Source organism: Ictalurus furcatus, chromosome 13 (assembly GCF_023375685.1).
Source record: "Ictalurus furcatus strain D&B chromosome 13, Billie_1.0, whole genome shotgun sequence".
Classification (NCBI taxonomy): Eukaryota; Metazoa; Chordata; class Actinopteri; order Siluriformes; family Ictaluridae; genus Ictalurus; species Ictalurus furcatus.
This window is the reverse complement of record NC_071267.1, coordinates 23,806,339-23,831,565: the sequence shown is the minus strand read 5'-3', so window position 1 is coordinate 23,831,565 and position 25,227 is coordinate 23,806,339. Positions and strand designations below refer to the sequence as shown.

At 38.3% G+C, this 25,227-nt stretch overlaps 1 protein-coding gene across 1 annotated transcript in view; it reads left to right on the top strand.

Moving 5' to 3' along the window:
* Positions 1–25,227, top strand: part of rgs7b (regulator of G protein signaling 7b) — a 110,921-nt gene that overhangs the window by 73,731 nt on the left and 11,963 nt on the right. The window contains exons 4-10 of the mRNA XM_053639365.1: positions 6,240–6,346; positions 8,044–8,095; positions 13,415–13,479; positions 15,797–15,873; positions 16,686–16,767; positions 23,977–24,051; positions 24,241–24,339. Of these exons, the coding sequence (XP_053495340.1) occupies positions 6,240–6,346; positions 8,044–8,095; positions 13,415–13,479; positions 15,797–15,873; positions 16,686–16,767; positions 23,977–24,051; positions 24,241–24,339 (557 nt within the window). The remainder of the gene's footprint in view (positions 1–6,239; positions 6,347–8,043; positions 8,096–13,414; positions 13,480–15,796; positions 15,874–16,685; positions 16,768–23,976; positions 24,052–24,240; positions 24,340–25,227) is intronic.

Sequence of the window (25,227 nt, the reverse complement as noted above, 5' to 3'; positions counted from 1 at the left end):
TTAGTTGTGACAATGCACAATAAACACTTAATAAAACCTTGTTCAACAACCTGCTGAGAAATAATTCATAACTGAACTGTCCATGTTAGATCTTCAGGTTCTAGCTAGCACCGAGTGACTGAAATGTATGACCTTAAAAGCTAATAAAAGCAAAATAAGTCAAAGATTTTAACATGTGCTCCATATTCTATAGTAGAATGTCCATTAACAGGGAGTACAATGTAATACATTTTCAATAATCACTTCACACAGCCTCAAGCGTTGAGAACCGCATCTAATAAAATGTGAAATTATTAAATGTTCAAACGTTTGGATGACAAGGTGTTAATAAAGTGTTTCTTGAGCATTATCACAACTAATACAGCGATTATTCGACGATTTTACATTACAGATAATGTTATGTAGCACATAAATAGTGTACATAGTGAATTAACATTTTAAACCCATGTACAATTTGTGCTTAATTAGATGTATTACATGACCTTAATTAACCCCTTATATCTGTTCCTTAAAATGAAGTGTTGCCAAGATAAGCACTAACTACCTGTGACTGTTGTCAAATATCTGCTTCATCACTACTTGCTGTATATCATTCATTCTGATTCATTCACACCTTATACTAAAAACTTACCAAGTTTAATGAATGTGCCTCGGAAAATATTAGGTAAAGATCCGTTTAGTGAGAGTTAAGACCAGGAATTAAATCGTGATTACAGTTGTACTTTAGCTTTGTGCAGCTGCTTTGACTGTGAAGAGGGACGTTATTGTAACTTTAGTTTACTGAGTCAGTTAAACTGTTAATCACATAATACTAATATATACTTCCATAATATGTGCATGTCTTCTCTTGCTGCTCCCGAATATAAACCTAATATCCTTTTTGGTAATAAAAGAGAGATGGTAATAGCTAACATATTTTTGCACCCACTTCTCTTTCTTTCTCAGTCTCTATGTGTTTTTTTGTTGTTGTTGTTGTTGTTTTTTTGCTTTCTTCTCTCTCTGACATTCCGTCTGTCAGTCTCAATCTGTCTGTCTCTGTTTCCCCTCTGGCAGTCTCATAGGAAAACAGCTGGAAATGAAAGAAACCCTGTGTGTGTGTGTGTGTGTGTGTGTGTGTGTGTGTGTGTGTGTGTGTGTGTGTGTGTGTGGAGAAAGAACCTACTGTATGTACTAAAATCAGTAGACAAATGATTAAAGGGAAAAGCAAAGAGAACAGGAGAGCAGATGTTTCATGGGAAGTGAAGAGGGACTCCGACAGGCGAGCGCAATTTCATTGTGCTTTGACAATACGCTGAAGTGTCAAACACCTTACCGTACGATTATACTTTTACACAAACTCGTATGAGTCGACTCGTATGAGCAGTGTGAGGGTGAGTCGACTCATACCAAAACAACTCATAAGGCGTTTGATACTTCAGCTTATTGTTAATGCCAGTACTGTATATTGCATCCAGACCAAGTGTTTCTTTAAGGCTTGTATTCAGACTTTAGCTCTTAGATGAAGCTATTTTATGAAGTGAGTTTGCTTCTCTCTTTACAAATGTTATATAGATATGCAAGGAATATATCACTTGGGATTGCGCTGCTATAGGAAAATATTATGTAGTTATAGTAGCTATAAAATTTTCCTCACAAGCTTTCTTTTTTTCAAGTTAATGAGACAAAGAAATGCAGCTTCTCAGGTTCCCAAGATAAAGCTCTCTGCCTTAAAATCTTTCCCTTGTCAGAATACTTAACATTACAACTTTACTTCTGACTTACAAAGCACTGGCATTGGAGACTCCTTCCAAAAATGTTAAAGTGCACCTATTATGGTTTTTCAGATATTACCTTTCATGTAGTGCTGTAAGGTAATATTTCATGTATAAATCAAAGCGCACGACAAACGGAGTTATTGACTCCCAAAAGAAGGAATCAATTCTGAACGGCTGAAACGAGTCGTTAGTGATTCCAGACTTACTTCCTGTACTAACCTACGTAGGTTTGTAACAAAAAGCCCTGCCTCTGGTCTTCATTGGCTGCTTGCAAACATACGGAGCTGATACAGGTTACGTTAGTGGGTGTTTCCTTTCCGACACACGCTGACATCAGTAGACCAATCACAACATACTGGGACATCTGACCAATCAGAGCAGAGTATGCTCTCTGAAAGGAGGAGTTTAGAATGAATCATTTACAACGGATCATTGAACGAGTCGTTGGTGACACTGCAGAAAAAAGGTAACGCTGCAGTTAAATTATGAGCACGTTAAAGTGTTTTTTGACCTTGGATGCATGTAAATCTATCGTATGAGAGCTTTAAAACAGTTTAAAACCCATAATAGGTGTGCTTTAAACAAACATCTCACTGAAAACTTCACCATAACAAGAGTTACACCCATATTTTAATCTATTTTTGGAGTATCCAATGTACAAGTCCCTTTATTATAGTAAGTTATTACTGTAAAAACAACTATGTAAGAGAATGAGTGCATTAACATAAACCTTGCAGCTGAAACTACTGTCAATCAACAACTTCCGACCAATCGAAACAGAGAATTTAACAGCACTGTAGTATAATCTCTATAGTATAGTATAATCTGTAATAACTTATAAAAGGGTCCAGCATTTGACTTCCTCCTAACCCTAACCCAACTTCCTGCTATTTGTATCATAATCTAAGCAGCCTTTGTGTTTTACATTTTCAATTTTCAATATTCACTGTTACCTTTAATAGCCTGACAAATAATGGTACATATCATAATTTTATGGAACAATGAAATAGGAAGTATTTTAATGGCTGTGAAAGTGCAGCAAATGAAAACACTACACGCTGCATCTGGAAAGGAAAAATAATAATAATAATAATAATAAGGTGCACATATTTATGATGGATGGTGGCAGGCCGTAATGTGCAGTACTCTTTATATTCCCCCAACACATATTATGCTTTCTTAATATCTGAGAAGCTGCTGAAGCTGTGATTGTATTTTATTATGTCTATATATATATATATATATATATATATATATATATATATATATATATATATATATATATATATATATATATATATATTATATCTTGTACCTTTAATTCACATTGATTTCAAAATTGTGCTTCAGAATGAATCAGTGCTGGGTGTATGTGAAGAGGCGCTCGGGCTGAGAGTATGGTCTGATGGTTTAAGCTTTATGTGTGTAAAAACTTGCACATATTCAAATACACTTGCAAATTTAGTAACAAGGTGTACAGAGAGAATTGCGCCTCTTGAACGAGATAAAAGCTTTTCAATTTACAATGTTTGTCTTAATGAATATGCAGTGTGGAGCGTTTCTACCCAAAAAATGCTGAATAAATGCAAATAGATTAAGGTGCCACCTGCTGTGTGATTTACTGCAACCTGTAATTTACACAATTATTCTTTGTAAATCAGCCACAACACGCCCACTAACTGCTCATCGTTTATCTGCCTGACCACAGAAATTAGCCTCTTCATTTGATCAGAGCCAGAGTGTGTTAGTCTGGATGTTGTATTGCCAGGTCATATTCACAAATGCTGATGATCATCAACGCTAACACTAGCCTGCTACCCAGCGTACGTTAACATGAGCACAACGATAAGACACGCCCATCTGTCCTACTCAAAGACACGCCCATCTGTCCCACTCGAAGACACGCCAGTCTGTCCCACTCGAACACACGCCAGTCTGTCCCACTCGAAGACACGCCTATCTGTCCCACTCGAAGACACGCCAGTCTGTCCCACTCGAACACACGCCAGTCTGTCCCACTCGAACACACGCCAGTCTGTCCCACTCGAAGACACGCCAATCTGTCCCACTCGAAGACACGCCCATCTGTCCCACTCGAAGACATGCCCATCTGTCCCACTCGAAGACTCGCCAGTCTGTCCCACTCGAAGACTCGCCAGTCTGTCCCACTCGAAGACACGGCAATCTGTCCCACTCGAAGACACGCCAGTCTGTCCCACTCGAACACACGCCAGTCTGTCCCACTCGAAGACACGCCTATCTGTCCCACTCGAAGACACGCCAGTCTGTCCCACTCGAGCACACGCCAATCTGTCCCACTCGAACACACGCCAATCTGTCCCACTCGAACACACGCCAGTCTGTCCCACTCGAAGACACGCCTATCTGTCCCACTCGAACACACGCCAATCTGTCCCACTCGAACACACGCCAATCTGTCCCACTCGAACACACGCCAATCTGTCCCACTCGAACACACGCCAGTCTGTCCCACTCGAAGACACGCCTATCTGTCCCACTCGAAGACACGCCAGTCTGTCCCACTCGATGACACGCCAGTCTGTCCCACTCAAAGACACGCCAATCTGTCCCACTCGATGACACGCCAATCTGTCCCACTCGATGACACGCCAATCTGTCCCACTCGAAGACACGCCTATCTGTCCCACTCGAAGACACGCCTGTCTGTCCCACTCAAAGACAGGCCTGTCTGTCCCACTCAAAGACACGCCTATCTGTCCCACTCAAAGACACGCCTGTCTGTCCCACTCAAAGACACGCCTGTCTGTCCCACTCAAAGACACGCCTGTCTGTCCCACTCAAAGACACGCCAATCTGTCCCACTCAAAGACACCCCTATCTGTCCCACATGAAGACACGACCATCTGTCCCACTCAAAGACACGCCAATCCATCTGATAGTCTCAACAATAATCTCTGTCTCGCTATAATCTATCTGTCAATGTTTCTGTCTGCCTTTATCCTCTTAATCTTGGTCTGTTCCCCTCTTGCTTCTTCTTCTTTCCTCAATTCAGTCAAATTGTTGGTGGTTTAATAGCAGAACAAACACAGACATATTTGTATTGCTAAAGCTTGGCTACAAGTCATGCTTTTTCATCGGACACTATGGTACTATCGATATGGGGGTGGAGCTAGAAATAGTGCATTATATGATCAAATTACTGTATCCTGATTTATTTACAGTTAACTACAATCATGATCTTATGGCATATTTGAATATAATTGATATACACTTATGTCTACAAAGTAACATGATAAAATGAAAAATCAGTGCCTGTACTATTGTCCTGAAGCAGAGAGGAAAGAACGTGGTCTTGGAATGAATGATCATTTTTGAGGAGTTTTTCAAGATCACAGATTTTCAGTGTCCAGCTGTTCAGTTTTGACTCCAGATGTTGATGTTTATCTGAATGCTCACCATCAGGTGTGTTTTAATCAGATGTGCTGAATCTAAGGAGCTGCAGGAGATGCTCGAGTTGCTCACAGGGAAGACGAGTGCTGTGTGTTTTGTTTGTTTATAGTGCTGTCTCAGGGTGAGAGGTGTGATATGGCATGTGCCATGAGCAGCCAGTTTCCCTGGTTACGATGAGAATGAGAACTTTCACAGCAATTTCCCGAACAGGGACAGCACTGTCAAACGTCATCGCTGTGTGTTTTGTGAGAAATTCTGACTTGTGTTGAATATTATATCAATGTACCTTCTCTATTATGTCTATTTTTGTCATACACAAACAAACAAACAAACAAAAACTTTATGATCATGAGCTAAAATTTGAAGAGCAAATCAGTTTCTTTCCTCACATGACCTTCGAAAAGTTGTTCATGCCTTTTATTTCATCTGGCTGCTTTCCGGTGCAAAAACGAAGGATCATATTACCCCGATTTTACCTTCGCTGCATTTGCTTCCAGTTCCTTTTAGGATTCAGTATAAGGTTTTATTGATTGTTTTTAATCTCTAAATGGTCCAGCGCACTCTTCCAGTGCAGAACCGCTTCATATACATACTGCCTGTAGACACCTCAAGCTCGTATTACAGTTACTGCTGACTGCGGTTCGATTTTGGATAAAAGTCAGCAGTGATATGATTTTTCTGTGTCCCTTTTAAAATAGAAGTTCAAAATATGCTTTTATTCTTTAGTTATAGGGAATGGCTGTGTATATTGTTTCTACGATTTGTGTGTAAATGTGCGTAAATATGGCGTGTAAACATATGTGTAAATATGCCGCTTAGTACAGCATTTACATCAATGTGTGCGTGGTGTATATATGTATATATACATATATACACCACACACACATATATATATATATATATATATATATATATATATATATATATATATATATATATATATATATATATATATATATATATATATACACACACACACACACACACACACACACACACACACGCGCACACACACACACACACAGTAAAATGTAGTGTGTGTGTGTGTTTCAGTTGAGGCTCTTCACCTGGGAACTCTGATGTCTGCACATGGCTATTTCTTTCCCATCTCGGACCACGTGCTCACTTTGAAGGATGACGGGACATTTTATAGATTCCAGGTAAAAAGCAGTTAATATTAAATTAAATTAATTAATTAGGGTTTTTTTTTAAAAAAAAAAAAACATTTTTTTGTTTGTTTTTTGTTTAAATATAGAAAATCCCAGGTATTTTTGTATCATGTTTGTCTAATGTTCAGGTCACTTATTAATCATACCTCTGTTATACACACTTAAGCGGTCCTAAAATCCCGAAATCAGCGTTCTTAATATTATAAAATCCATTTCTGCAGAGTCATGTTTTTACATGATATTACTTTACTGTTTTATTTAAAAAAAATAAAAACACACACACAAATCTATATCGGGATTTTTTGTAAATCTGTGTGTGACTATGTCTGCGGTTAAAAGCGATATCTATTGTGTGATTTAAATTCACACAAAGTTCTTTCACACACTGTGAATGCTTTTTTTTTTCTTTCTAGAAATACATTCAAATTTACAAAATAACGTGCATATTGTTTGATATCGGCTAGAAATAGGTTTAATAATCTTAGATTTTGTTTACTGTAATCTTATAATGGTTAATAGTCGATCAGTTTGACTGTATTCAAGTTATTTCTACTTCTTACTTTGTTGCAGTGTTTCTAACTCTACAACAAAACAGTATAAAGTCATATTGGATAAGGTTTTATGGCATCAGTGTGCCATCAGACTCGCACGATTACACCACTAACACATAAATACAAATTCTTTCCTCTAAAAAAAAATTCCAGTGTCCAAAAGGATGAATGACAGGTCTTATTTAGGGGAAAAAAAATCAACTTTGACTGAAGAATTTCTTAAACATCCTATAAAAAAATATCTGTTCACAAAAACTTTTTTTTTTTTTCTGGCAGAATACAAAAAATAAAATAAAATCTTCATTAAGAGTGATCTGAACAGGATTAAACAGGCTTTTATCTACACGCTAGCGTCTAAAATTCTGTCCACGGTACTCACACATGCACTACAGATACAATAGATAAAGATTCTGTTGAAAAACGATGAAGTTTTCCTTTAGACAGAATTAATTGTTGAGAGCGTGTTGATTTTATTCATTTTTTTTAAGTCACTAAAATTTTTTCTGCCACTTTATGAACCCTGTGACTAATGTTACAGTAACTATTTGTTGGTGCAATATTTTATTTTTACCATCATGCCCCTGAGCCTGAAATATTACAGTGATGACGGAGAGGAGCTAATAGGATGTACTTTAGAGCTTCTTTTTTTAAATGATAAATATGGTAATATGAAACGTTCCTCTTATAAAAACCACCTCACCACCCACACCATGCTGAATATATGAATATGTAAATATGCGACTATTTCCAGCGGAATATTTTCAGACAGAATTCATCACCGCGGTCTCTGTGTAGTGACACTTGCCTCCGTCACACGCTTCTGGGTGTTAACACTGGGTGTTTTTCTTTAAGTAACTCCACTTTAACGTGATACGTCGCACCCTCGTCTCGTTCTCAGCTGTGTGTTTACACCAGTGTCGGTGTGTGAGGGACACGGCTTGCAATAATAATCAGGTTTTGTCTTTTCAAGCAGAAATTTCACAACACCTGACCTGTTAAGATATTACAGCTGAGATTAGAGGGTTGTTTAATAATGTGATGATTTTATTCCACCACAGGATATTAAAAAAAAAAAAAAAAAAAAAAAATGCAACAATATTATTTCATGTGTATGGCTTGTTTTTTTTTGTTGTGCAGACTCCCTACTTTTGGCCTTCAAACTGCTGGGAACCGGAGAACACTGATTATGGTGAGAACCACACACACACACACACACACACAGCGCTGAAATTACACGTATTCTGATTCAATATAAAAGAGAGGAAACGTCACTCTGACTTAACAGCACTGTATTTTAGGTCTAAGTGCATTTATTTATTTGTTTGTTTGTTTGTTTGTTTATTTATTTATTTTAAGCAACCCATTTTCATTTGATCATTTATAGACGACAGAATGGATATCATTATAGAAACATGAAATTGCGTTAAAATGAGAAGAAACAAGGTTTGTTGGCTTTAAGTGTGCATGAATAGCTGCAAATGAAAACAATTCCGCATAACAATTAGGTAATCCTAGTTATCCCATGGACTAGAAACATCACACAGCAAACCAGAGAGCTGATTTGCGTTGCTGTAGTACAGTGCAAAAGTTTGCACACCCTCCAGACAAAATGAAGACATAGAAATAATAGGTTATAGGAAATAATCAATGACCAGGTGGTGTGATGCGGCCCATCACAACGCGGAGTTACAACACTCCAAAGTTGATTGTTTTCCTATAACCCTACGTCCTGAAGCGTTTTATTCCTCCTATACCACAGCAAATTTCCAACACTAGCAAATTTCATTGATATTGTCATATTTTTTTTTTTTAATTTGTTGTTACCTTTACTGCTGTGGAACATCCTTGCAAGAAGTTAGTCCCTGTTCTGACTATAACCGGTCGTTCACTCGCTCCGTCCTGAAGTTAATAAGACAAGAAAAAGCAGTTTGTTAGCAAGAAACCACAAGGGTAAAGTCCTCTGTCCTTTTACTTTCATACGCCTTGATACCTTTCGATAATCTGAACACTCTAGTATAGTTCCTGTCACTATAGAAATGCTCACATATTAGAACAAACAAATGAACATAAACGTTGAGGCCTGGACTTCTGTCCGAGCTGCTGTTATAAAAAAAAAAAATAAAAAAATAAAAAAATAAAAAAATAATCGACCCCTTCCGACCAATCAGAATAGAGAATTCAACAATGCTGTTGAATATATAAGGAAAATTAAATTTATACCAACAACGCAAGTAGTGCGTAAGGCTTCATAAATGTGCCCTAATTATTACAAGCACAAGTCCACAACCCCTCATCAGCCCTTAAATGCTGTGAAATTCCAGCAGTGATTGTGTTGTTAAAGACGGTAAAAAGAAAAAAGAAATGGAACATCTTTAGTATAACTGTTATATATGATTATAGCATGGAGTACACACTGAATGTTCTCTGCTCTTGTACTTTTGTTCTCCAGTGATGTTTATTCACTACAAACATGCCTTGTAGTCTGTAAGTGTAATCCTTGTCCGACACCTTGAAGTCTCAGAGTAAAATAAATGTGTGTGTGTGTGTGTGTGTGTATGCAAGATGTAGCATGGGCTACTCATTGCATATGCGCCTATTTGATTTCGCTTGTGTCTCAGCGTCCTAAGTTTAATTAAATGACATTTCATTTGTATTGTATTTTAACAGCCATTGTCACTACACAGCTTTACAGAAATCAGGATGTACACTGCAAAAACTGACATCTTAGTAAGTGAACACTGCGGGGGGAAAAAAATGCTGTAAATCTAGTTAAAGCAAAAAAAAAAATCTGCCACTGGGGTAAACAAAACTGACTTGGTAGGAATTCTTGAAAATAGCATAAATACCTAGTCACTAAAAATGTTATTGGATCTTAAAACGAGACAAAAATGACAAAATGCAATCAATGAAAGCTCAAGATATTCAAGATAGACTTACTTAAAATGAGCATTTTGCTCTCTGGATTGAGCTGACTAAGAATTTATCGATTAATCTAAGATTAATAATTGGAAGGGGAAACAAAAGCATACAATAAGATACAATTTCTTCAAACAACATAATAAAAATAAGTGAATTTGTCTTAAATTAAGGCACCAGAAGGAGTGTTATTTTGAGCATTTTTATTGAATATAAATTGTACGTGGATCGTAGAAGGCGACGGATGCATGCGCAGATTTTTACTGAATAAAGTGCAAAATAAACAACCAAAACCGTGGAAGCTAAAACCACAAACATACCAATAGACACAAGGCAAAAACATGCAGACTGTGAGAGCGGCTGTAGGACACACGATTACACACCATTACACACCATTACACACGATTACACACGAACATGACAACAACAAAAGCTTGACAATTAGGTGCTGAAAACTAGAACTTCTATAGGGTTGCTTATTAGGGGTAACACAGAACAGGTGTGAGTGATCAGTGGGACATGTGACATGTGACATGGTCATGCGACATGCCAGGGCGGATGGGTAATGTTGTTCAGTGTGGATTTCAGCAAAACCATGACATATATCTGCTTCATTGAAAAATTGAACTTGTACAAGTGGCGTTAGTATTAAAATAATGAAAACGATTATTGACACCTCAACTGTGTCCACCCTTTTCTCACACGTTCACGTCCCTAGCGACACTGACGTTATGTTTTTAAAGTATAATGCCCCAGAGAGTGACTTGTCTTTTTGGCATGCTTGTAAACGGACACTCAGGGCAGATGGTAATATTCGATGTCCTCAAGGTCGTGTGGCGCTGCTTGTTTCTGTTTTCCGTTTTCTTGAGCGCCATTTCCACAGTGTTTCTCATTTCGCACCCAGGGGAGTGATTTAATTATTAATTATATCAACACCCAGTTCTGAATCACAGATCGCTTGGGTCATGGCCACGAACTTTAACTACAGCGAGTTGTTTATGAAACAAGCAAGATTCTAACAACAGTTGTGTTCCTCTGATGGGATATTGTGCAAACCATTGTTGTAGCTTGTCACTGGTTAAATCAGTGTTATCTGGAATATCTTATTAAGACAAAGTTAGATATATTTTCTTTAAATGAGATTACTTTACTAATGCAAAACATGCTTGACATGAAGATTCTTTTTCTTTTCACACAAAAAATACGACTCGTTCCTCAGAAACAAGGCTTTTTTTATTATTATTATTATTTTTTTACTTTCTTGAAATTCAGTGAATTTGCAGTGAAAATATCTTGAATATATTTGGATTTATCTAGTATTTCCTATTATAAGATTACAATTAATCATAATATAAGATTATTAAACCTATTTCTAGTTCCTTATTCTATCGGCAGATGATTCTTGTGGCTTTCTAGAAATGCGTGTTTAAAATTAGCTAAATTATCAGCCAATAGAACAACAATAGAATGTCAACCTTGAAATTAGTAAAAAAAAAAAAAAAAAAAATGTCTAGGACTAGGTTTTAGTAATGCTATGTTTGGTTTGTTGTAATACTGCAATAGGAAATACTCGATAAATGTGACTATATTCAAGACATTTTCACTTGCTTAGATATCATATTTTTGCAGTGTAGATTTCGATCCCTAATGGCCAAGCCAGAGGCAACAGCAACAAGGAAAAGCTTCCTAAGACGACCTGATGAAGAAACCTCAGGAAGGAGGAACTGGACTCAGAAGAGAGCCCATCCAATATTACAATTATAAATCATTCCGCCTTTATACTGTAAAGACAAACAGTACTGTGTTTGCAGATTATAAGAGAATAAGAGTCCTGGGATGAGCACCGGACAGGCTTTATGATTACAGCAGCAGCTACGCTATTAGTTACAAATCTACAGTATCCAGGTGAGATTATCAACTGACACAAAGCCACAAGGTTTTTGGGGTTTTTTTGGGAAGTGTACATCTTTATGATGTCCCTATGGGAGATTAGTAGAAGGTGAGTCAAAAGCCGCAATCTGATTGGCTCTCCTTGTGTGTGATGGGTTAAACGAATGACACGATGAGCTTTTTCTGCGCATGATATAGTCACTGGATTGGAAGATTTCATTCGAAGCATCCTGTCTTCAAAAGTTATAAAAGAGTGTTTGAAATAGTTGCTGAAAGGTCTGTCATTGGATGTTTTCAGGGTCAATCAATGTGCCTCTCCCTGTGAAAATAAATAAAGTTTAGTTACGAAAGATACCAGAATGTCTCATGAAAGCTAGAGGTCTGGCTTGTATGACTAATGATGGCTTACCAACAAATGACTCACAAAATAAACGCCTGCCAGTGAGTCACCGTCGGTGCTCAACGTTGAGCTGGAGGCTACGTAAATCTGTGTTTTGAGTGCGGTGACATGCTGGAGTGTCAGCCTTCACTTATTTTGGTGAAGAATAAATTGCTTCATTCTATATTGTACAACACCAGCAAGCTTCGTTCCTGTCCTCACGCTCCTCTTCATCAAACAACTTTTACTTCACCAGCTGAATCATTCTGACAGCCTGATTGCTTAATAGCCTTTGTTATGTAAGGAATAAAACACAAAGCGAAACGCAGTTCTAGGAAATTAATCAATGGCCGAGTGTCGTGATGCAGCTTGGGATGAAGCAGACTTACTGTTACTAGCTAAAGCACAGTGTTTTATTTCTCTTATACTTCTTATGCCAACATTTTTCATTTTTCATCACTTTTAATGTTGTGGTCCATGAAACAATTTAATTCTTGTTATAACTTGCAAGCAAAGCATCAAACAGCTGTAAAGAGTCGTTCCCTCACCAGCCTCTCTTTTTTCTCTCTCTCGTACTCACCATTATCAAGCACTGGAGACTCCTTCCATAAATGTTAAGAAAAAAAAAAAACATCTCCTCACTGAAAACGGCACTATAAAAATAATTATTATTTGTGTTGTAACAAATAATGAGTACATTTTACTTTTTAAATCAGTTAGTCGTTACAATTACAATGTGTCTGCCGTACAAGTCCCTGTGAATGAGTTGTTGCCGTAGAAACGATAACATACTGCATTAGAACAAGTGTTTTAATATAACCATGTGAATTGCCTTGTACCTGTCAGAGCTGCTGTTATGGAAGATTAATCAACACCCTATGACCGATGATATTTGAAAATTCAATTCAACAGCACTGGGGTAAAAAATAATAATAATAATTAATAAAAACAGAATTTTTTTTCTATGTGAGTGAGATTTACTCGATTGGACATGGGTTTTCTGCTCCCTCTCGCTCTTTCACTCTCTCTCTCTCTCTCTCCCTCTCGCTCTTTCACTCTCTCTCTCTCTCTCTCTCCCTCTCTCCCTCTCGCTCTTTCACTCTCTCTCTCTCTCTCTCGCTCTCTCTCAGTTGCTCTATGACATGCTGCTATTAAATACACAGTGTCACCCAAATGTCCTTCAACTTGTATTAATTCATTTATGGTTATCAACTGAATTTCTATTTAATTAATTAAATGAAAATACAAGATTATTAATAGAAAGTTTTCATTAAGCTTAAACTCTCTCTCTCTCTCTCTCTCTCTCTCTCTCTCTCTCTCCAGCTGTTTACCTCTGTAAGCGGACAATGCAGAATAAAGCCCGGCTGGAACTTGCTGACTACGAAGCTGTAAGCATCTCCTTTTTCCCCTCACGTTTCTCCTCCACGCCTCCTCATCAGCACTTTATTGTGCACTCGTGAGCCTCAGCTCACAGACATTCAATTCCCAGCCTAAAAGTTCTCTTTTAGCTGCTTCTACTTCTTCTTTTGTTAAAGGATAAAGAGATGTGCTGTGGTGTGCCTTTTAATTGAAGTCTTAAATGTACTTGGGTTGTTTTTTGGGGTGGGGTTGCTGATGAAATTTGTGAAAACAATACAGGCGTTTTTATTATTATTATTATTATTTTTATATGCATATAGTCCAGTTGATTGTTGGTCGAAAGGATTCCTGGATGATAAAATATAAATCAGTATGATTGCATGATGTAAAAGATACTGCTGCATTGGTACAAAAGGATGATCTGATTTGTTTGACCAAGATACAAGACACTTGAGTCAGTGAATCACAACCGATTCACTTCTCTCTCATTCAGAAGATCAGTGTTTGAATCAGAAAATGATTAGTTCATGCCTTTTTCCATGTTATATATGTATCTGTTTGTTTTTAAAACGATCGTTGAAGTCGTATTTGCAATTTCATGCATGCTGAGCCGGGAGTCCCTGAATCATTTCGGTCATAATTGACAGTCATTCTCAGTAAACTCAGTGAGTTCAATGAATCAGGCTCATTCGATCAGCTGGAGATTTCCAGCATACATTATAAAATAATACAAAAAAGCAACAATTATTAGCTATTTTATACTAAATCGAGTCTGCCTTTATACAGCTGAATGATCAAGCTGCCAATTTGAGCAAACTGGTGCAAAGTGATGAATGAATCTGAACAAATCATTTAGCTGAATGATTTTACCTACAGAAATGCATCTCACAGTGGAGGGACAGGGCCTTCTCTCTGTATCCACATGGTTTAGAATTTAATATACTGTGCCCTCCATTAATATTGGCACCCTTGGTAAATATGAGCAAAGAAGGCTGTGAAAACTTTTGATCTTTTGTTAAGAACACAAAAATACTCTGCTCTCATGGATAGCAAACAATTGCAAACAAAACATCCATGTTTATCCAAAACATATATATATTTGTTAAATATAGGTACGCAATAATTATTGGCACCCTTTTAGTCGATGCTTTGTGCTACCTCCCTTTGCCAAGATAACAGCTCTGAGCCTTCTCCTATAATGCCTGATGTGGTTGGAGAATACATGACAAGGGATCTGAGACAGTTCCTCCATACAGAATCTCTCCAGATCCTTCACATTTTGAGGTCCACGCTGGTGGACTCTCCTCTTCAGTTCACCTCACAGGTTTTCTATGGGGTTAAAGTCAGGGGACTGGAATGGCCATGGCAGGACCTTGATTTTGTGGTCAGTAAACCATTTTTGTGTTGATTTTGATGCATGTTTTGGATCACTGTCCTGCTGGAAGATCCAACCATGGCTTATTTTAAGCTTTCTGGCAGAGGCAGTCAGGTTTTCATTTAATATCTGTTTAAATTTGATAGAGTCCATGATGCCATGTATCCTAACAAAATGTCCAGGTCCTCAGCAGGAAAACAGCCCCAAAACATTAAAGAGCCACCACCATATTTAACCGTGGGCATGAGGTACTTTTCCATATGGCTACCTCTCTGTGTGCACCAAAACCACCTCTGGTGTTTATTGCCAAAAAGCTCTATTTTGGTTTCATCTGACCATAGACCCCGATCCCATTTGAAGTTCCAGTAGTGTCTGGCACACTGAAGACGCTCGAGTTTGTTTTTGGATGAGAGTAGAGGCTTTTTTTCTTGAAACCCTTCCAAACACCTTGTGGTGATGAAGGTGACTTCAGATTGTAGTTTTGGAGACTTTCTGACCCCAAGACGTAACTAAATTCTGCAATTCTCCAGCTGTGATCCTTGGAGATGTTTTTGCCACTCGAACCATCCTCTTCACAGTGCGTTGAGACGATACAGACACACGTCCAATTCCAGGTTGATTCATAACATTTCCAGTTGACTGGAACTTCTTAATTATTGCCCTGATGGTGGAAATGGGCATTTTCAATGCTTGTGCGATTTTCTTATAGACACGCCCCATTTTGTGAAGCTCAACAACCTTTTGCCACACATCACAGCTGTATTCCTTGGTCTTACCCATTGTTATGAATGACAAAGGGAATTTGGCCTATGGTTTCTTATCTATCCCCCTGTGAAACAGGAGGTCATGGTTGAACAATTTCCTGTTCCTCATCACCCAGGTGTACAAAAAAAACCATTTTAATATCAATGTGAATATACTTCAAATTTATTTTTCTCATATGAAAACTGTACTTGTTTGTGTGTTTCCAGGAAAGTTTAGCACGGCTACAGAGGGCCTTTGCACGGAAATGGGAATTTATATTTATGCAAGCAGAAGCACAAGCTAAGTGAGTATGAGTATGTAAGACAAACTCCAGATACACTCTGCATTAGGAAACTGAAACACTCCATGTTCTAAACCACATGGTGCCACGTTAACTGCTTATAAATCCTTATAAACATTTCCTTCTTTAGTTTTATACTGCTATGAGCTACGAGGCTAATGCCACTAACAAGTAACAGAAGATATCTTTTCTGTAAATATCTGCTTCAAACCGCATCCGGTTCTTCAGTGATGTCACTTGCTGATATGGTTTAGGACACAGCGTGATTTATTTGAATCTATAAACATGGATGAAACTTTATTGTGTAGCTGAACCCTGGTACAGTTCAGCTCCTCCAGGAGTTCATGATTTTGCGATCGCAGGAATTAACGTAAAATCAATCAAACGCCGCAATATTATCACTGCAGATTTGGGCCGAGATGCACCATATGACGTCATGACAACACACATTCAGCCGAAGCCCTCTCAGATTCGTATGCATTGAACATGAGTACAGATAAATGGTCTCATTTACCAAGAAACCTCACTGTGAAAGACCGTGCAAAACAATTTCGTGCGATTGCGATTTCTCCAATTCAAGTAGTTTTCCAAAAAAAAAAAAAGCCACAAAAATGTCTACAAGTTGCATCGCAAGTTTTGACAAAACTTATAATTGGTGCTATTTTACGGTTATGTCATCTAGTATTGACTAAATCCTCCTTATAAAGTGCTTTTTCTCCTGCTGAGTTAAATCCATTTCATCCAACTCAGACGGTCGACACTTCTAGTCGTCTGTGGTCTGCTGTTATATTTTTTCTTTCTCTCTTTTATTTCAGAGTGGATAAGAAACGGGACAAAATCGAGCGGAAGATTCTGGACAGTCAGGAGCGGGCATTCTGGGATGTGCACAGACCCGTGGTGAGGCGCTGTATCATTTTCCCTAAGTAGCGTTACTCATCTGATTAGCCTTTTTAATATCCGTCACACTCACCGACAACTTCATCCCACTCTGTTTTACTCATCACTGCCTGGGAGTTTACCCATGTACAGTAGGTAGGTGTTTATTCTGTGTGCCATCAGCTGTGCCTACACTATGTAATTGAGTATGTAGTACCTGAGCAATGTGAGACAGGAAGGTCTCAAAACAAATACTAATATTCAATAGATGATTAATTATGCTGTTGTAACTAACGTCATTAACAGCCTCCACAGATACAAATACCCATTTTATCACCAAAAAAATGACAGAACTGATTTTATTTCTATTTTTGCTCTTAAATTGTCCATAGTGGAATTCTTGCTCAATGTGTTGATCCTCAGGCTGCAAAACCAACAAATCACACTTAATTATTTTGGCATTTTAAGCACACGTTCCATGTTTTAATAGATTTTTTGGATCGTCATTTATTTTATTTACTTACTTGCTTTTCTTCAAGCTATCAGTGTCTAAGGGTGAGGGTAAACACTGCGTCTTTTCCAACTGCTGCTCATATAACTTCAGCTGAACATGTTTGGAGGAGAGCACTAACCCCTTTATCCTGTATACAGTATTTGAGTCCACGAAATCCTGGAATTGGCTGGTGTTCCTCTAAGTAACAGGGGATGGAGAAAGTTTAAGAGGAAGAGAGTACTAATAGTCATGCTATACATCCCCAGATACCTATTGTCTATAGCGCTTGGATCTGATCTACTGGGAAAACCCGCAAGAAGATGTACCAGGCTTTGATATGATGGCAAATAAGTTTAATCCAAGTACATTTCATTGACTTTAAACAATATACTGTATATGTTTCAGCCAGATTAGCTGGAGACTTGCTTTCTGTTGCCATCCAGTATTAATGACTTGCATTGTTTTTTTCTGATTTGATTTTATAACCAGATATGTTAAAACACTAATATTGCAGAAAAGTAGTGGAATTCATTTTAATAGGATTTTAATGAGTCGATACGAGAACCCGGCATTTAATACATAATTAAAAATGTAAATTTATAAATGTGTGTATATATATATATATATATATATATATATATATATATATATATATATATATATATATATATATATATATATATATAATATATATAACTGACAATGAAGTGAAGAAAATCTGTCCAGCACTGGAATAATAATAATAAAAATATAGCACTAAGGCCTAAGCGAGACTTCTGAAGAACCAGGAAATGAGAGCACATTAATGTGAGTCTCTTTTTAATGAATGAAAGAACCGATGCAAATTAGTGTAATTAAGAGTGACGCGCTTTTTTTAATGAATAGAAGGGCCTATGTAAATGAGATCCAATTAGACTGGGACTTTTCAGAGAGGGAATATAATGAATATGAATTAATCTAATTAAACATGTACTGTAGATTCCATTTTCGATTGATTTTCACAGCACTGTCAGTCATTATGGTTTATATAATCAGATATATGCTTTTCTCGTGCTATGCTTCACTATTTTTCTTTTTTTTTTTTTTTTCCATTTCATTTTTTCCTCGATTTTTTTTAATCCACATACTGCATTACTTCAACACTGATGCAGACATACATTTTGATGTCACAGGCAGATTTCCTAGATGGTTAGATTTCCAGCTTGCTCTCAAACGACAGCTTCACCATCAATCAGATTGGTCTTAGCAGAGCATTTGTTAGCATGTGTGAGGAATAACGCAGTTAGTGCTCTCCTCCAAGTTTGTTCAGCTGCAAACAGCAGTTTGAAATAATATGGTGGCTTCATGGGTCTCAGAGGAGGCACTTTACCTTTCAGATTGGGGATAGTTGTGCAAAAAGAGAGAGATAGCTAGTGAAGGGAAACTGACAGAAACTACAAAGGGAGAAAATTGGGTTGATGTACGAATACGCCAATATCTGTTGGTCACCATATCAATACGGAGGAAATAAAAATAAAGAGAATGGAGGTGGATACTCATGTATAATTAGTAGAAAGATTGTGTAGTGGTGCTGGTTAAAGGCGGGGTCAGCTAGGATCACGGTAAGCATGCCGTCAACTCCAGAATTATTGGCACCTTTTAAGAGTTTGGAATATTTTCTCACAATCTCCTCTTTTGATTCATTCTTTTATTTTACAAATTACTATTAGACATATCAAAGAGGGATTTTGTGTGCTAATATTTTGAAATGTCACTGGAACTCACATTCACACAAACTGCTTTAGTCTTTCTGCACTAGTGTATTAATTCTGCAATACTTATGCACTATTCCGTCCATTATTGAGTATTTACACTAATCATTACCGGCACTAATGCCAACTGATTTTTCTATTACGGTTAGTGTTTGTATTTTCAAAATCTCAAACCTACTGAAAGAGGTGTTCAGCGTACCAGTCTTCTGGCTTTTCAAGATCAGTCAATACTTCTGAGCATAAGGTCAGGGCGTGTTTTACACACCTTCCAATCACACCTTCAGCAGAAAGTTGTTGTTTTTTTTTTTTAAATGAGTGGCAGAGCTCGTCGTTGAAACATTGCTGTTCGTGACATCACGAAACGTTTTACAGTGTCGAGTGTATGAACAACGCGCTGCCGTTCCTTCTGCATGTGCACGTCATCATCCTTCAAATATAAACCAGGCCCCTTTATATGCTTCGCATCAAGTATCACACCAGCTCAGTGTGGATTTTTCTATAACAGCACAGTACTTCCTACTGACCCACTAGGTAAATCAGCTCAAGGAACATTCCATTGTTTTTAGTCACTTATGTGACACATACATATTTCTAACAATAAAATGTTGGAATATTTTCTTTTTTGCTCATTTTTAATAAAGGGTGCGAATAAGTAAAGCACTTTTATGCATTACTGCCTGTCATTGTGGTTATATACAAAGTCCATCTATCTATCTATCTATCTATCTATCTACTGCACTTATATAATAAGACTGTGGCAACTTGATTGATCCATATAGTGACGCAACCACCACATACACATATTCATGTACACACAAACAAATGCCCTTGTCTAGCTCTGGGTCCTCACTCATTTCCTCATTTGCACGCTACAAGTTTAGCAGACCACACACACACACACACACACACACACACACACACACACACACACACAGCTGTCTGCCTGATCTGATGGGCCACATAATTGGAAATGGCAGACTTAGCTTCTGCACCAGCACTTTGTAGTGTCCAAGTTATGCCGTGATTTATAATTTAATTATACTGATGTTTCTCTCTGTAACACTTTATTTAAACTCTGCATCAAGACTAACTAACACAATATCATCATCACGTCACGGCAGATGTCATGAGCTGTCCGGTAATGTGAGTGCTGTGTTACCATTACCGCTAACTGTCATGAGCGCTGTCATAATATTCCTTGCCATGACAGCTTGTGTCAAGTGTGCTCTAGACAGCAGTTGATAATATTATTACATGAGTACTGTCATAACACTCGATAACACGACTTATACCACAGCACTGTTGAATTAATAGCAGTAGTTCTGGCTGTAATTCAGATGATAGGGTTATACGAATGTACTCATTTTAATACAGCTCACTCACAGGGACGTGTACGGTGGATTTTCTACAGTGCATAATATTAGCCTAATAATCAATAGGTTGAAGAATACTGTATGTTATTACGTAAAGAAAAATGAAGATGTCGCTTGGGAACATTTACGGAGGAAGTCGGCACTTTTTAAGTGTCAGTAATTATTTTGTCAGTGGAGTCTGCATATTTATTGATTTTTTTTTTTTAATTTATTTTTGTCCTATTAACTTCAAGATCGAGGTTGGTGAGGGGAATGACCCTTTTTTATAGCTGCTATAATGTAAGCGATGACAGGAACCAACTTTCTCACGGACATCCCGCAACATAAAATGTAACTACAGATAAAACAAATTGTAATTGTTGGTAAATTGCTGTGGTGCAAGAGTATATAAAACACTTCAGGGTGTGCTGTTATAGGATTGTAAAGAATCCACTTCAAGCTGGTTTCGTCACGGATTGCTTTCCTATAACAGCGTGTCTGGTCATGTTTTACACATGGAACAATCATGAATGGTGTTCTAGTCAGTAATTATGTTAAAACTCATTACAAGCTGTTTATAATACTGTCACGGACTTGGTAACAACATGTTATGAGCATGTCACAAATTGTTACATTTATGAGAAATTATATATGTGAATTCATCAGGAAATCAGTACACACCCTACATCGCACTTTTAGCAAATATTTCCATATCACACAGACTAATATTGTCATCAATTATTACAGCTGTTATGACAGTCTTGAGAAATTATGACACATTTAATGGGTCATAAAATGTATGCTTATTAGTAATCGATTAGTATGAGTGTCATACACGCATATTTAAAAGAGTTCTTTGGATTGTCCCTTTAAGACAGTGATCACCAACTCTGTTCCTGGAGATCTACCTTCATGAAGACTTTAGCTCTAACCATAATCATACCCACCTGAGTATCTGATCTACAGGCGTGTTCGACTTGGGCTGCGGCCGGATGTAACCGATCGGACAGAGTCGCCGCTTGCAGTCGTGGGAAGGAAGCCGTCAAGTTGGACACTTTCTGCTTCCCATAGTGACGCTCGCACTGTGTCTGCTTTCTTTATCGCAGACGAAGTGGATTACATGTAATAGTTCTCAAATAAACAGACGTCTGAATTTTACGTGTAGCAACCAGAAACACTTTTCACTGAATAGGTTAATACAGTGCCTGTATGTACAAGGAGAAAGTTCAACATACGCCGGTATTATTTCAAAACCAATAAAGTGGGGTCTATATTTTGATCAGTTTTATTTTGACACAATATAACATTAAGATCACATCAAAAGGGTTTTTACCGTTAGAATAATACGGATTTGTGAGCCTTTGCGGAACTGAAGGTGTCAGAATAAAACATGAAAAGCACGTCATCGTTGTCGTGGGTGAGTCTGGCCAATCGTGAGATAGCTGTATCGTTATCAGAGCTCGTGCAGCCGCTCTGGAGAAGCTGTGCTGGCTGAGGGAGCCGGCTGCTCTCGAATCGCTATAGCGATACTTTGATGCCATCTGTCACAGTGACGTGGCGTCAGTGGCGTCTCAAGTCGGACAAAAATTCTAATTGGCATGCACTGCTTCAAGTCAGATCGGTCTGCGCAGCGCCGCATGAAATCGAACACGCCTTTTGCGTTAAGTCGTAAGATTGATGATCAGATGGTCAGGTGGGCACGATTATGGCTGGAGATAAAGTCTTCAGGAAGGTAGATCTCCAGGAACAGAGTTGGTCACCACTGCTCTAAAAGAACCAGTAAAGGTCCCTATGAGAGACACTAGAACACTTAAGAACCCTTAACTATTGAAAGAACCTGTGAGGAACCTCGTGGTGTCATGCTAACATGATAGTGTTGTGCCACTGGAATTAAACTGTCATGGTTTGAGTCTAGAAACAGGGTTTAAGTAAATTGCTACCATTTCCTGTCACACTTCATGTAGCGGTAGAGCGAGAACACTGATTTTCGATTGGGATCTGGTGATCGCTAATGTTTGTGGTTGAGCACTCTGCTTCAGAAAGCTGCCTGGGGAATATGGTCATGTGACTGTGATCATGTTACCGGGATTATGTGTCTGTGTGTGTCTTGGGGAACAGACTGACTCTCAACCTCACACTGAGTTTGTGTAGGTGTGTGGGCATGAAATGGAGGGAGTGATGTAATAAGAGATAACATGAGAGAAAGAAGCGTGTGTGTGTGTGTGTGTGTGTGTGTGTGTGTGTGTGTGTGTGTGTTGTGGCAGTCACAGAATCCCCCATTGATTTGGTCATTCCCTTAAACAAGAGCTTCATGAAATACAACAAAAACGTGACATGATTTCTGACAATAGTATTATTCTGTTGCATCCATCCCTCCATTTTGTGTACCACTTATCCTACACAGGGTCACATGGAGCCTGGAGCCTATCCCAGGGGACAAGGCGGGGGACACCCTGGATGGGGTGCCAACCCATCACAGGGCACAATTACACACACGCTCACACACTATGGACAATTTAGAGATGCCAATCAGCTTAAACATGTCTTTCAACTGGAGGAGGAAACCAGGGTACACAGAGGAAACCCCTGAAGCATGGCGAGAACATGCAAACTCCGTGCAATGGGGCAGAGGTGGGAATCAAACCCCCGACTCCAGAGGTGTGAGGCAAACGTGCTAACCACTAACCCCCCCGTTACTAGCATATTTTACAAAACTGTGATGTTGGTTCATCCTAGGGGCGGGGCTTATTTCATACCCACCTTGTTAATTTATTATCATTATTGCTATGTCTATCTGACACTAATCTGTGCCACACTAGTGAGAGATCAGTAGAAATCAGGCCTCATAGTGAGAGGTTGTAAATGAGCTGTAAAAGAGAAATCAGAAAAACCTTGGGAAATGAAAATTGAAATCTAAACGGTAGTGAAAAATGACAAAGGCATCTTGTTTATACTACGACAATTTCCGGTTGATGGAAGCAGTGTGATATGATTATGACCTTTAGTGTCATTAAAGTATGACATGTAAATTAGATTGCAGCTGTAGTCATTTATCACTGTATCATTAAAGCACACTATTTTTGTCTATCAGACTGGTAACACATCTCAACCCTGCTTCTGAATGAAATATGAGTGATGGCCTTGGGACTGCAATTACCACATGCAGTTTTGCACTCAAGTCTCCTTTAGTGAACAGTGGACTAGTTCAAGAAACAGACTTCATGTAAAAACCATAATGAACTTTCTTTTACGTTCACACTATCCGTTGTGACCCAGATGAGGACGGGTTCCCTTCTGAGTCTGGTTCCTCTCAACGTTTCTTCCTCATATCATCTTAGGGAGTTTTTCCTCGTCACCACCGTCACCGGCTCGCTCAATAGGGATAAATTCACACACTTAAAATCCCTATCCTGTGTTTATAAATTTCTGTAAAGCTGCTTTGAGACAAGCGCTATACAGATCAAATTGAATCGATTAATCTCACTCACAAATCTAAGCACAAATCAGAGGAACTGAACTGTTTTTGTCTGCGAACCTGAATCTGGAGAAGTGCAAGTGTTCTGTTTGTTTGCTTAGTAATGAGAATGTGACTCAGACTAATGATTCATTGTGTTTTCTCTGTGAATGATCACAGCCCGGCTGTGTGAATACGACAGAAGCCGACATCAAGAAATCCTCCAGGATGAAACAGCCTCACAAAACACGGAAGGTAAACCTGAGGATCCGTCGTCTGCGTTTAAAAAAAAAACAAAAAAAAACCTACGGATTATTATTACAGAGATTTATTCAAATCTTTAGAAGGTTTAGTTGGTGTTTTAAGTAGATTGAAAGTTTTAGTTGATGTTTTATTTTGTGCTGTTGGTGAACTTATTGCTTACTTGTGTTTCATGGTGTTTAGTCAGTTTATGGTCTACAGAATGACGTCCGTAGTCACAGTCCCACACACACCAGCACACCTGAGGTTAAGGAGCCCACTGAGGAGGAGCTACAGGAACAGGTACACACACACACTGACACACACACCTATAAGAGCTGACAGATGATTACTTGGATGGACAGAGGCTAAACTGTGTGCACATACTCTTTCACAAGCTCAGACACATTCTGTAATAACTATGGATAAAGATTCAACTGAATATGGAGGAAAAGACAGGTCAGAAGCAAAAAAACACACTTTATCTGTCACACAGCTGTCTTTGTCCCCGTCACCTTGGCTGGTTAAGTGGGTGTGTGAGAACCTGTTTTAATGTACAGACTGCTATTGAAGTAAGAGTGACATTGTGACGTTAGATATTCTGGCCATTCAAGAGCATTCCGAAGTCAGAGAGTCTGGGAGTTTATCAGCAGTGTGATTTCAGAGGTTCTGGGAAAGACAGTGAGTCTTTCTGTGAAGCTTGCTGTTGATCCGGACCGATATATCCTCGGACCTCAGAAAAGAACAAAACGTGTCTAGAGTCTAGACGGTTTCACTGTTTCAGAGAGTGCTCCAAGTGGAACCCCTTTATGAAGCCAAGGTCTCTTGGAGAACACTTTGGCGTACCTATTCTGGAGCAGGAACTAAAAAGGCTCCTAAAACTACAATTCAGAAATTAAAATTGGCCTGGGATCCTCCTTTTAGAAGCTCATCTAAAGTTCCTGGGTTCCTAAAATGGTTTCTCAGCATATGAATCTCTCTGAATGCCCACTGTGTCTCAGGTCTCAAATATTATCCATTTTCTGTTTGCATTTACATTTACATCATTTGATCTCTTTGATATTTCAGGATTATGTCTGATAGATAATTCATCATATACACCATTATAACTGTGAAAACCATGAAATGTTTTTGAATTTCTAATTTAGGACAACATGTGCTCAATATTAACAGAACCAAGTAAATATTGTG